Source organism: Serinus canaria, chromosome 2 (genome assembly GCF_022539315.1).
Source record: "Serinus canaria isolate serCan28SL12 chromosome 2, serCan2020, whole genome shotgun sequence".
Taxonomy (NCBI): Eukaryota; Metazoa; Chordata; class Aves; order Passeriformes; family Fringillidae; genus Serinus; species Serinus canaria.
The window spans coordinates 32,859,026-32,871,271 of NC_066315.1; the positions used below are offsets into that span (position 1 = coordinate 32,859,026).

Here is a 12,246-nt window from a genome sequence, read left to right on the forward strand (position 1 = left end):
GTAAGGACACCTGGTTGCTGGTTTTTCAGCATAAAGACTAAGACAAGGACAGGAGAAGTAATAAACTCTCAGAGTCCCAAACCTTGAGGAAGAGGAGTCAACAGGACAGTAGCAAAAAGCAGAACTCCCAGAGCACTTCTTGATGAGACCTGAACAGAACCACTCAATGCCTTGAGGAGGTTCAGCCAGACTGAATGGGCACTTTGCATGGACACTGTGAACATGGGTGGGTGTGATGTGATAGCACATCTCAAGCCAGGCTAGCTGGACAGCAGAGTGAATGGTCTGATTGCCAGCAACTGGGGAGTCAAAGTGATCTGCAGGTCTGAGGGCTAGGAGCTGGAGAGAGACAGACTGTCTGGTTCCAAGCTATTGAACAGACTGAGCATCAAAGGGCTGCTGATGAAGGCACACATTTGTGTGTGTGATTCTAATGTCAGTTTAAAGCTGGACTAGCTGGTGAGCTGAAGAAGAGGTGTAGGAGCCAGCTGCCAGAGAGACAAGTTGCCTTTCAGATTTATATCCAAGATGACCCCAAAAAAGCAGGAAAAATGTTTTCCCAACACTTGATTTTCTTTAGCTGCTCATGATACAAAGACTATCAGCAGTTTTGATCCTGCTTCTCATTGTTATTATTCACATCATAGGCTTCTTTTTATTTGAACCATGCACCTTTATTTTTTTTATGCTTTTTTAAATTCTGCTTTAAATGCTGTAAATTACACAGACATTGTTCTGAAATTCAGTTTTACAACCAATAGGACATAAGTAGCACAGAAATAAATAGAATTTATACTAGACCACCACTGAAGCAAACTACCACAACAATCACTACAATTATCATTGCCTTATATGTCAAGGGTTTGTACAGAAAAAAAGACATTATGCATACATGAAGGCAGGTTTGCATTTCAATTCACACATTTCCTTTTGATGACCTTTAGTTTTGAAAACACACTGCAGCTTTTCAAGGTCTTTCAAATTCTGTCTTCATCATTTCATTCCAGTATTAACGTAACTGTTAGAATTCATATCCCTAAAAATACCAGACAAATAAAACAAAAGCTGTTATAATTAGGTGAGACAGTGAGAAAGGAATGAAAGGAATCAAATTAAATGAAAGAGAACCTTGGCTTTTAATATATCTGTTATCTTTTCTGGCCTGAACTTCTGCTTTATTCGTGTGTCAGATGGAGGTCAGGGGTAGCCAGCTGAAATGGGCAGTTCCAGTAAGGCAGCAGTTATGATAAGAAGGACTGTTGTTGAAGAGCTGGTTTAAATTATTCTTACTAACAGCAGGAAATAGTTTTTCTGTGCTGAAAATAATTCTGAGATGTCATAAAAATTTTTCCATGATAGCGTGGAATGAAAAATCAAAGTCTCAAAGATTGTCTCAGTAAGAAAATATGAAAAAAATAGGATTGGATGAGAAAAAATAATTTTCAGAATGCTGTGGTTCAGCTTGGAATTTTGTCTTTTTTAACTCTAATTTGCATAAATTTAGAAAATGGAGGAGTAATTTTTAGGCAAGCCTGTAATTTTATAGTGCTGAAATGGGATATTTTAATGGTTCTGAACCTTCTTCACCAAAGCTATGGCTTTTCAAAATGAAACCTGATCTAAAAAAGCATCAAATCTAATCCTGTCATAAGAACATTTTCAGATTTGGCTATTTGGCACCTTCTCATTAAAAAAGGTTATATAAAAAGGTTCTCTACTACTTTTGATGAGGCATTTTGATTTGATGAACTGCAATCTTTCTTTTGGCAAATTGAACTCATATTGAAATGCTTAGGAATATTCCTAGAGGAATTCTAGCTGTATTTAATCATTGCTAACCTATGATTTAATATGCATTTTAATATTTGGCTTGAACACTTGTGTAGCATTACCTGGTACGAATTCCTGAATGTCTCGTGGCAGATTGACAGCCAGTGACTTCCCAAATCTCTGTGGCAAATTTAGAAGTGATTGACTGGAACCTTTAACAAGTGGAGATCTCTCAAGCCTGTGTGATACCTTTGGAGCATGATTAGGTATGTTCTCTCCAAAAGCTCTTCCAAATCTCAGGGGCAAATTAGAAAATGGTTTAATGCTTCTTTCTTCTGGATAATTTCTTCCAAATCTAAGAGGTAAATTAGCAACTGAATTTGGCATCTTGCTGGCTGTAAAAGGGTTCATTTTGATGATATCTTTTGATCCCCAGTCTTCCATTTCTTCAAAATTGAGACTCCTCTGCTTTTCTTCCAAAATATTATCTTTAATCTAAAGAAAAATAATTTTTAAAAGGATATGATAATTTTATAGGGCATTACTCCAATTACCAATGATACAAAGTATTCAATTTCATACCTCCTTAGAAAGCTGCTCTTATTTTTTTTTTGAATATGTAATGGTTTTTCAATCTATTTGCTAAACTCCATTGTATGGTGAGCTCCTTTGTATGGATTACTTCATATGCTGACATTGTCCTGCTTACCTTTTCAGAGCTCTGACCACAAGGGCATATTTCCATCTCAGTGCCAGCAAATGGTTCAGCTCAAATGGTGTCAGCTGGAAATATTTCTGGGCACAGGTGTCAGTACCTATGCACTCAGTTAAGATGGGACAGAAGTTGCTCTCAGGTCCACATTTGCTAGTATCACCACCTGAAGTTCTTTGGAGTGGAAGATGCTGAACATATTTTGTGACTTCACACAGACCCTGACTTGTTCTCATCTGGTCTGGATGAACAGGAGGATGGACCAAGCTACCTGAAGGCACAGCTTATTTCTTCCTCAGCTTTGGGTGGGTGCTTTGGACCCAATATCCATCCAGGCTATCAGGCAGGGAAGTGAATGGAAAGCTTTTGGGTCAAGTTCTCATTATACCAGTTCTGGCCTTGCAGCATAGAAGTTACCCTGAGCTTTAAATGGCTTTGGTCCTCCACTAGCCCACAAGATTTGGAGCTCTTGGGCTCCTAATTTTTTGTGCAAACAACACAAAACACACTTTCTGTATCTGTGCTGTCATACAGTGAAGAACTGAGCCTAGTATATTACCTGTCTCATGATGCTGAGGGCAGCTGTTGCCTAAAAAAGAGCTTTATCAGTATGACCCTGCTTATAGAGCACTGTTCTTCCCTTGGCACACTGAAAATAACTTACTTTTGTGACAAAAATAAGTTTCCAGGACTTAACAGCAAATATGTACAAATATGGATTTAAATTTCAGTTAAAGACACAAATGCTACTAATCATAATTTCCTTCCTTATCCCTATTTGTCTTGCCTGTGAGCTTCTCCAGTTACTGGCAGAGAACAGGAATGAGCCATTTTAGTTCACACTTCATGATTAAAACTTTAAATAAACTATCCCTCTGATTGCACCTGCACACTGCTTCTGGAAGTACATAAAAGATAGTGAGCTAAAGTCCAGAGGATTTGACTAGCATAATTGAATTTGTGTTTTGTTTTGAAGGATGTTTATTATACCAATGATGATAAGTCAAAAGGAGAGCTTGGCTCCCATTTCGTAAGGAATATTTACAGGGAAGACATGATAAATAATACAGATGAAGTGTGCAAATTTCATTTGGCACCTACAGAGACATAATAAATGTGCAACCCTGCAAAGAAATTTTTATAGGCAATTTCCAGAGTAAAATTTTAAGACCATTAAGAATATTAGATTTTAAATGTTCTCTGTTTATCATTATTCTTTGAGTATTACAAGCATGCCTTTATTAATTTTGGATTAACAATCTATCTGGTATATTACGTGTATAAAACACCTGACAGGAATGTTAATTGAGGATTCACTGTGTAAGTAAGAAGCTTTTCAGAAAAAGTTGCAGCCTAATCACAAAGCTGTACTGCCAGGAAATTGGAGCATGAGTTGATTTACACAATCAACTCCTGTTTGAGCAAAGGAATTTCTCGAAAATTCTTTTGACAAGCTTTTTTCATACTGCTAGTACTGCAATGCTGAATGCTGTGGCATGAGTTTAGGACAGCCTGTGCCAAAACATCCAGTGTGCTCAGGATCTCACCCACAGTTCCCCCAAACAACGTCACAATAATACAGACCTTACCTCATAATATTTATCATCACTCTCTTCTCTGCTCTCCAGCCTGGACTTCATTGGTTCATTTAGGCACATGCTGTTTGATGTGAGAAAGACATCTGTAGCTAAAGCAAACAGAATAAACTCCTTGGTTGAAAAGGCTTTCATTTTTCTCAAGTTAAGCTTACTTAGAGAGCTCAGAATCTGTACAGAAAATAAAACTGCCATCTTTTTATATAATCAGAAAACAACACAAAATTTTTTCACCATGACATCAGTCTCTAAAGCTCCAATTCCCAGTATTAATTAGGGAAGTAATTTGAATATATTGGAAGAATGTTGGGAATTTCTTTTGTGAAGCTTCTTAGACAACATAACTCCTTGTTAGGGACACGCTGACTTTACAAATATTTTGTTCTGGTGAAGTATGTCTTAATTAGCTAATTTTGAGAGCCTCAACAGTAGAGATGTACAATAGCCACAGTGCTCCATCACTAGTAGACAAAATCACCTTGTTTCTTGCTTTTGTATTGGTGTCCTAAGCAGAACTAGGAAAGGAAGCTTTCCCCATGGAAGCATTCTTCTGCTCAAACAGTCCTTTTGGACCACAGAATGCTTGTTTATACTTATCTACACCTAGGAACATTTGTCCCATTAAAATCAAGTGCTGTGTATTGGAGTTGTTGATCAGATCCTAAGAGATGTTATGAATCAACATGACCTATTGACGCACATAATGCCTATGATCTAAATTTGACATATTAACTTGCATTCAGAATGGGTGAGGTACATGCTCTTAAAAACCTGCCCATAAGGTAATTTTTTAGAAATTCCAAAGGTTATGTAGCATCTATATTTTTCAGGCCAAATTTCCAGCAGTGGTTTTTAATCTGCCACTTAGCTGAACACAGTGAAAGCACTGGACTGCCCATGCATGCCCATAACCCAGAAGGAGTTTCAGGATGTAGACTAAACCTACCCTTAAAGCACACATTGAATTGATTGTTAGATAGGCTGGTGAGTCAGGCTAATATTAGAAAAAAAAAAACCCATATTGTGTTGTTCTTCCATTTGTTATTCCTAAATTCTTGAACTGATTTAAATTAGTACTTAAAATCAGCCCCATATGGAGGAAATTTGATTGCTCGCATTAAGTGCTCACACTGCAAATTGGACTCCAGGCAGGTTATTTTGCAATTCAACACCAGAGTTGTAAAATGTCCATTCCATCACAGCACTGGCAATGTTGTCCCAAGAGAACATGTTTTATGCTGTGGGCAGCATGGGTTATATGGACTGTTTATCTGTTGACAGTATGCTACCATCTTTGCTGCACAGTAAAGCTGAAGGATTTGCAGCTAACCTCATTTTTTAAGTTGGCTCTTTCGACAGGTGCATGCCCATAGTCAGTTCTACCTTAGATTCTCTGAAACTGAGATCCTGAAAGTCATAAGCAGCCTTCAGAAGGACATCCCACTGACAGAGCTGGAAGTGAAAAGGGGCAGTTTCTCTTAGAGAAGCTTCCCCTGGTGGAGAGGGTGTCAAAGATTCTGCTAATTTTTTTATGTGGCAGAGATTGCTAAAATAGATGAGAATGGTATCAGTGAGAGAATTAGGAGCTCCTGTGAGAAAAGAGTGTATTTTAATAATTTTGTATGTCACTTTGCTGTTGTACAGTTACATTTACACTTACATTTTTGTACTGCTTTTTTCTTTGTGGTGTGCAATCCTTCTGGCCCTGTCTGATAGCAGAAAAGGTTGGGTTCAAAGACCATAGAATCATAGATGATTTTGAGTTGGAAGGGACCTTAAAGATCATCTAGTTCCAACCCCCCATGACATAGTTGGGGGTGCTTTTCCCTAGATCAGGTTGCTCTGAACCCCTTCCAAGCTGGCCATCCACTTCCAGGGATGGGACATCCACAGCTTTTCTTGGCAACCTGTTCCAGTGTCTCTCCACCCTCATAGTGAAGAATTTCTTCCCCATATCTAATCCAAATCCACTCTCTTTAAGTCTAAAGCTATTTCCCCTCGTCCTTTCACCACAGGCCCTTGTAAAAAGTTTCTCTCCAGCTTTCTTGTAGGCTCCCTTTAGTATTGAAAGGTGGTTAAGGTCTCCCTGGAGCCTTCCCTTCTCCAGGCTGAACAACCCCAACTCTCTCAGCCTGCCTTCATAGGAAAAGATCATCTTCATTGCTCTCCTCTGGACCCCCTCCAACAGACCCATGTCCTTATCATGTCAGTGGCCCAGAGCTGGATGCCATAATTCAGGTGGAATCTCATGAGAGTGGAGTAGAGGGGCAGAGTCACCTCCCTCACCTTCTGGCCCCACTTCTTTTGATGCAGCCCAGGTTGGCTTTCTGGGCTGCAAGATCCCTTTTCTGGCTCATGTGATGGGAGTAAGCAGAGTTCTGTGTAGTCTCAAGGGGCAGTGGCTCCCCTTGCATTCTCTGAGACTGTTCTACAAGGTGCTTTAGAGTGGGATGTGGTAGATAGGGAGGGAAAAGATACCAGCAGTGATTCATGAAGAGGCTTTGTATGAGCACACATAAACCATGCATGCAGGAAGCAAGAATGCACAATGATGCATTTGTCCTCAGAGTGCCTTGTCATGAGCCCTCTTCTCAGAGTAGGTGACTTGTCTTCTGTTTTTAAATAATATTCACAGCAGGGAAATGGAATTCTGGGTGTACCAAAATTTTGGTATTTGCAAATCTGAGCCAAATTCTTTGGAAAACAGAAGGAATAAAACATCAGTGGAGAAGACCCCTAGAAGGAGCCTATGTTCTCTTAGTGCTCTGGCAGTTCAGGGGCAGCAATTGTCTCTTCTCACCAAGGGCTGAATGTGGATTCCTGACTCTCTGGAGCCTCATGTCAGGGGGCTTCAATCTGTGGGAGTAGACAGATTTTCCAAGTTCTTTTACTTTGTGGTAAAGGCAATAAAGACATACAATAACAATAAAGAATGCAATTCATACTCTAATATCTATCTAATGTGGTCATTTACCACCAGGCTTTCCTTTTATCTAGCTGCTGCTTTATGAACCTCTCTTGATCAATGATCTTGTAATTAACTCTGTGAAAATATTTGCCCTCTAAATTAAACAGTATTTGCAAGATCCAAAAATTCTCTCTTACATTGTTTGGCATGAATATAAATTGGGCTTTCCCTGGACAGAAAAAGATAATGTATTGCTGTTGTCCATTCCAAATCAGGCTTTCTTGACATTCAGGTTGTCTCCTATGTATATTGATTTTCTAATCAACATAGAGTGAAGTTTTCAGGAGTTTTGTAGGCCAGGCAGTCAGGGAGTTGTGTGTCTTTGTACTTTCTAATGAATTAATTTGCCTTTGAGGGCTCTACAGCAGGAACTCCTTGGAAATTTTTAGTCAAGAAATTACAGTGATTGTTCATTACCTTCCTGAGGAAGGACTTGTCAGACCCTACTGCTCAAGTACCAGAATGGATAACATGAGTGCTCTTCATCAATGTGATCATGACTTCAGCAGCAGCATTAGCTGGCCCAGCTGACTTCCAGCTGAGGCAGCTGAGGCATCCTGTCATGATCAATTAAAATTATTTATTGGCAGAGGGAAGACACATTTGTTGGTGACACATTGTGTTGTAGAAGTGGGCTCTTTATTCTTTAATTGCTTCTTCTTGATCCACAAAGGGATCAAGGCACATGGAGGGGAAACAGCTCTGGGTATTGTTGATAATAATTTTTGAGTTCTTAGCCTCTGGTCCTATGCTTGTTTTTTCTTGCCATCTTACATCACTCATCAGCCAAGCTATTCAGAGGACTTTAACATAACTGGACTTCTGTTTTTAAAATTCCCCAGTTCAATAGGAATGAGCTGTGCCATCTACATGTGAAACAAACCTCACAGGCAGTGACAATTCAAGTTTTCCCCCTGGTGCATACTAGAGACTAGGGCAAGGTAGTGTAGTGTTTGCTTCTGGTTTTCCCTTCATTTAATGTAGGTAGGCACATTTTGGCACTTAGGTAGGAGCATTTGGGCTTAGTGGTATAAGAGTAATGTGGATCTGATCTGTGACAAGTTGATGGATATACTTTAAAAATTTGACATTAATATATAATTAGTAGTAATGGCAAAAGTAGCTCAATTCCATGCACAATTATTTGATTCCAGTGAAAGAACAAGTTTTAATATTGCTCTTTTTTCATATGAGAATATACTGATAAATTCTTATCCATTATTAACAACATATTGTGTGAAAATTGCATGTTATATGACTCATGACACCAATAAGCATCTGTGCATTTCCATAATGATAAATCATTCATAATACATTCATTTTGCCATTATATATTATATGACCTATCCTATGGCTCATTTTGAAGTAAGAAGATTTAAAAATTTGCAACTCTTATCATTGGCAAGCACTTCTATTCATTTTTCACCCATTCCTATGGCATGCAGGGGGTTGTGTTTGCTTTGCTGTGTTGTGCTTCAGTTCTGGTGCACAATGCAAGGAGTATTTGCCTGGAATATGTATGACCCCAAGCAGATACCTTCCCTTCCCTCAGTACCCTGACTCTGAATGCAGATGTAGGCCTGGTGTCCCTCTCATTCTGATAATAAATATTTCAGTGATCGGGGGAACCGGTGAAGCTTGCTTTCCCATAACTTACTGATTGAATATTAAATGACAGTGGGTAATCTCTGAGGTCCAGGAAGGATTAACCTTACTGTAGGATGTCCCTGTGAGCAGTGTCTCTATCCTCTCTTGCTATGCCTGTTATTTCAGAGAGATTTTTCCCTGCCAGATGTGACTGAACTGGACTGCTAGACTTGAAAGTTATCCAGGGTGACTGACAGACACACACTTATGCACAGAGAAACAGACTTGCCACATTTCATTAGAAAACCAAAACCAAATCAGGAATGGCTCTGCTGAAATACCACAGGTATAAAGCCTCAACATCAGTAAATTTACTGTGGACACAGTGATAATTTTGATCTTTATTAATGAGGCATTAGCTCAGGTTCTGGAATAGGATAACCTACTCTACTGTGAAAGAATAGAACTTACTCCACTGTGAAAGCCCCATTCTTTGTGTACTGTAGCTTGGTATGGAAAAATAACATTTATGAAATAGCCCTCTCTGATTTCCAGAATCAGACCTTTAGTTTTAAACCAAGTTTTCCCCTGCCTGAGCTTTCCTGTTAGTTGGGTGGTAGGAAACAAAGGACAAATATCATACAAATATCAAGGTACAAGTAATCTCATTTTTAGGCTAACTCCTATGAATTACTCACCACTGTTAGAAGATATTTACCCCCTTGATTCCCTGAATACAGACTATAGATGTGTCATTTTACATTTTAATTTATTTTCCTTGAGCTTTTGGAGCAGTAGGACAGCATGAGAGACAATGAGAGGCTTGAGCTGTAATGGTAACAAGCTGAAAATGACTTTGTCTTCTTGGTAAATAAGGTGTGAACAATAATTCCAGATTAGACAGGTTCTTAAATTATGCATTTGCGTTAGTAATAAAATAAACATGTTTTCAATAACATTTGAGATATAAATATCTTCCTTTTCACTAACTATTCTGCAGAGTGTAATACCATACTTACCAATCTACTATAGCTTGTAGCACTCTTGCCCATTCTTGTCTATTAAAAATTTAACCCTTTTACCATACATTATTAAAAGTGCTTTGGTTGGCTGCAAATCAAGAAGGACTTCATAAAGTCTTACAAGAACAAGAAATCTGATTAAATATAGAGTCCACAGGCAGCAATGGAAAGTGCATGAGAAAAAATACAGCATTAAATTATGCCTTAAAAACTCCTTCAGGACTTTAAAAAATCATTAGTAGATTTTTTTCAAGTTAGCAATTAACCAAGGGACTCCTAATAGATTCATTATTCCATGTTTTCCCTTCACTTTTTCAGTTTGGAACTTGTGCTAGTTATAGATACAAATACCTTCATTCCTTGTTCTCCCTTTTTTCAGAATTTTTTTTTTTTTTTTTTCTCAGAATTATGATGCTCTTTTAATAGTTCCCCTGTGTCTTGTACATAAACATAGGAGTTTGAAGATTAAATTACATATTAGCTGAATTGGGGGTTGCAGGGACTGATTTTCACTCTAAGGAAAAATGTAAACAATTTAGGAGAGGAAAAATATTAAGAGAGAACACCTGTGTTTTGTGGGTAAGAAAAGGACTACAAGCACTTTACTGACAAAGCTGGAGAATCAGGTCCAGCTTATTTGAGCAAGCCTCCTGCCAGGGCCACCTCCCAGGAAGAAGGTCAGGGGCTTCTCAGCTGGGTGAAATAGTGCTGGGGAAGGGAGGTACCGACTTGATGGAAAAGAGGCAAGATTAACAGTGCAGACAGTGGCCCCATTATTGCCAATCTTGTGCAGCTTTCTTTGACATTTGTACTGGATATTGCTGGACAGTTTGGCTGCTTTAGCTCTGAAGTTCTTATGGTCTTGTGGGGAAAAAAAAAGTCACTTTTCTCCCCTACTTTCTCTCTTAATTTTTTTTTTTTTAATGGAATTTTGCTTCCCTCTTCATCTGAAATACAGAGGACAGATTCTTGTGAAGATCTGATCCTTATGGTGTGACTATGGGATCAGAATGTTTCTAATGGGAAGGCTGGGAATAGTAAGGTGTACTGGTTGTTCTACCACTCATCTGTGATATCTCAGGGCAGTTGAATGAGGAAAGCCCTTGAAGAAATAAATAAGGTGGGAAAAAAGCACTGAGAGGACAAATCTAGAAGCTGAATACAGGATGGGCTATGCCATTTTCAAATAAAAGGATCTAGAGGAAAACACCAGGATTACTCAGGTTTAATTACTGTGCCAGCTTGGGGCCCATGGGTAGTGAAACAGCTGCATTTCACCTCACTCTGTTTTGAAGGAGAACACTTTAAAACTGTTACACAGGGGTCCCTAATTAATTATATAATAATTTGTTATATAATCTGATGAGTTAGAAGGGACCCATCAAGATCACTGAGTCCAACTCCTGGTCCTGTGGAGGACACATTAAGAGTGACACCATGTCCCTGAGAGCATTGTCTAAACCTTCATAAATAAAAAAAACCTTCAATATTTATGAAGGTTTAGAGCATTGTCTAAACCTTCATAAATATTGGTCCTTCTAGGAGTTGTCAGTGGTGTTCAGCATTTCTGGGATGGGCTGACAATGGCCTGGAATTGTCACTCTTAAATTTTTGACGTATCAGCTTGGGCATCAGGAACTTTCCACAGAATACTGTTCCTCAAAATCCCTATCAAATTCCAAGTCAGTTAATTTGCTACTCAGTTCCCTGAACCTTGCACTGACTTTCTAAAAAGACAAAACCAAGGAATTTTAGTCCTGAAAGCAAAGGAGTTCTGGTGGTGGTTGCTGCATTGTAAAGGAAGTGCTAGGAACAATGAGAGCTGTGTGTGGTGCCAGGGCAGCAAAAGAATCAGCGGCAGAAAGCACAGGAGGAGAAGAGCAAATCTGGACAGTCTGGGCAGGATGTCAACCCAAGGCTTAGTTCCTGGCTCTTGAGTATAAGAACTAAGTAAATTTTGAGTTATAGGGCTATAATTCCATTGCTGCATTGTGGTGACTGTATAAGGCCACTTGAGCTCTGCTCTTATAGTTTATGATTTCACCACAATCCCCTGGTGGAATTACAGCCCTGTAATTTTTTACAGTAGTGAGCTGCTTATTTTCCTGTTTATGACAGTACATCACTGGAGAAGTTGGTAACAGTCACCTAGTCCTACCATATTGTCCCTTAGACTCTTGCATTTGTTTTTGAAGCAAAAATTAAAATTGTTCTTTAGGAGCAGGATGACACACTAGGCACAGAGGAAGGAAAATAATTTTCTACCTCTTTATCTCTTTAAGATTGTTTAATTTAACAACTATTTGCCTAGATGCAGGAGAGCACAATGACTACGAATTTCACATCTCTGTGTGACAAACAGCTGTAAGACTCCTACTTCCACATATTTTCCTTTCTCTTTTTTGCCCTCCTGCTGTATATTAATTTCTCAATTAAAGCTTATCCCACCAGCCCCTTGCACTGGATGTCACCATAATGGAGGGCTGAGGGGAGGTCAGTGTGGATCACCACAGGTGGATGCCAGGACTGAGGAAGAAACAGTTCTTGGGCTTGATCCCACCCTAGCACATGCCATGGATTTTGGTCCAGAGC

At 39.0% G+C, this 12,246-nt stretch overlaps 1 protein-coding gene across 1 annotated transcript; it reads right to left on the bottom strand.

Annotated features, from left to right (window-relative positions):
• Positions 1-741: 741 nt before the first annotated feature.
• NPVF (neuropeptide VF precursor) lies at positions 742-4,244 on the bottom strand. Its single transcript, XM_009086057.2, has 3 exons — positions 4,072-4,244; positions 1,893-2,265; positions 742-1,036 (listed from the first exon to the last, which is right to left on the bottom strand). Exons 1-3 carry the CDS (start codon positions 4,210-4,212, stop codon positions 1,029-1,031), a joined length of 522 nt encoding a protein of 173 aa, XP_009084305.2. The 5' UTR covers positions 4,213-4,244; the 3' UTR covers positions 742-1,028.
• Between the last annotated feature and the right edge of the window lie 8,002 nt (positions 4,245-12,246).

Coding starts and splice junctions, on each gene's coding strand:
- NPVF (XM_009086057.2), bottom strand. CDS start 4,212: ATGAAAGCCTTTTCAACCAAGGAGTTTATTCTGTTTGCTTTAGCTACA. Junction 2,266..4,071: donor GTGATGATAAATATTATGAG/GTAAGGTCTGTA, acceptor ATTTTTCTTTAG/ATTAAAGATAATATTTTGGA.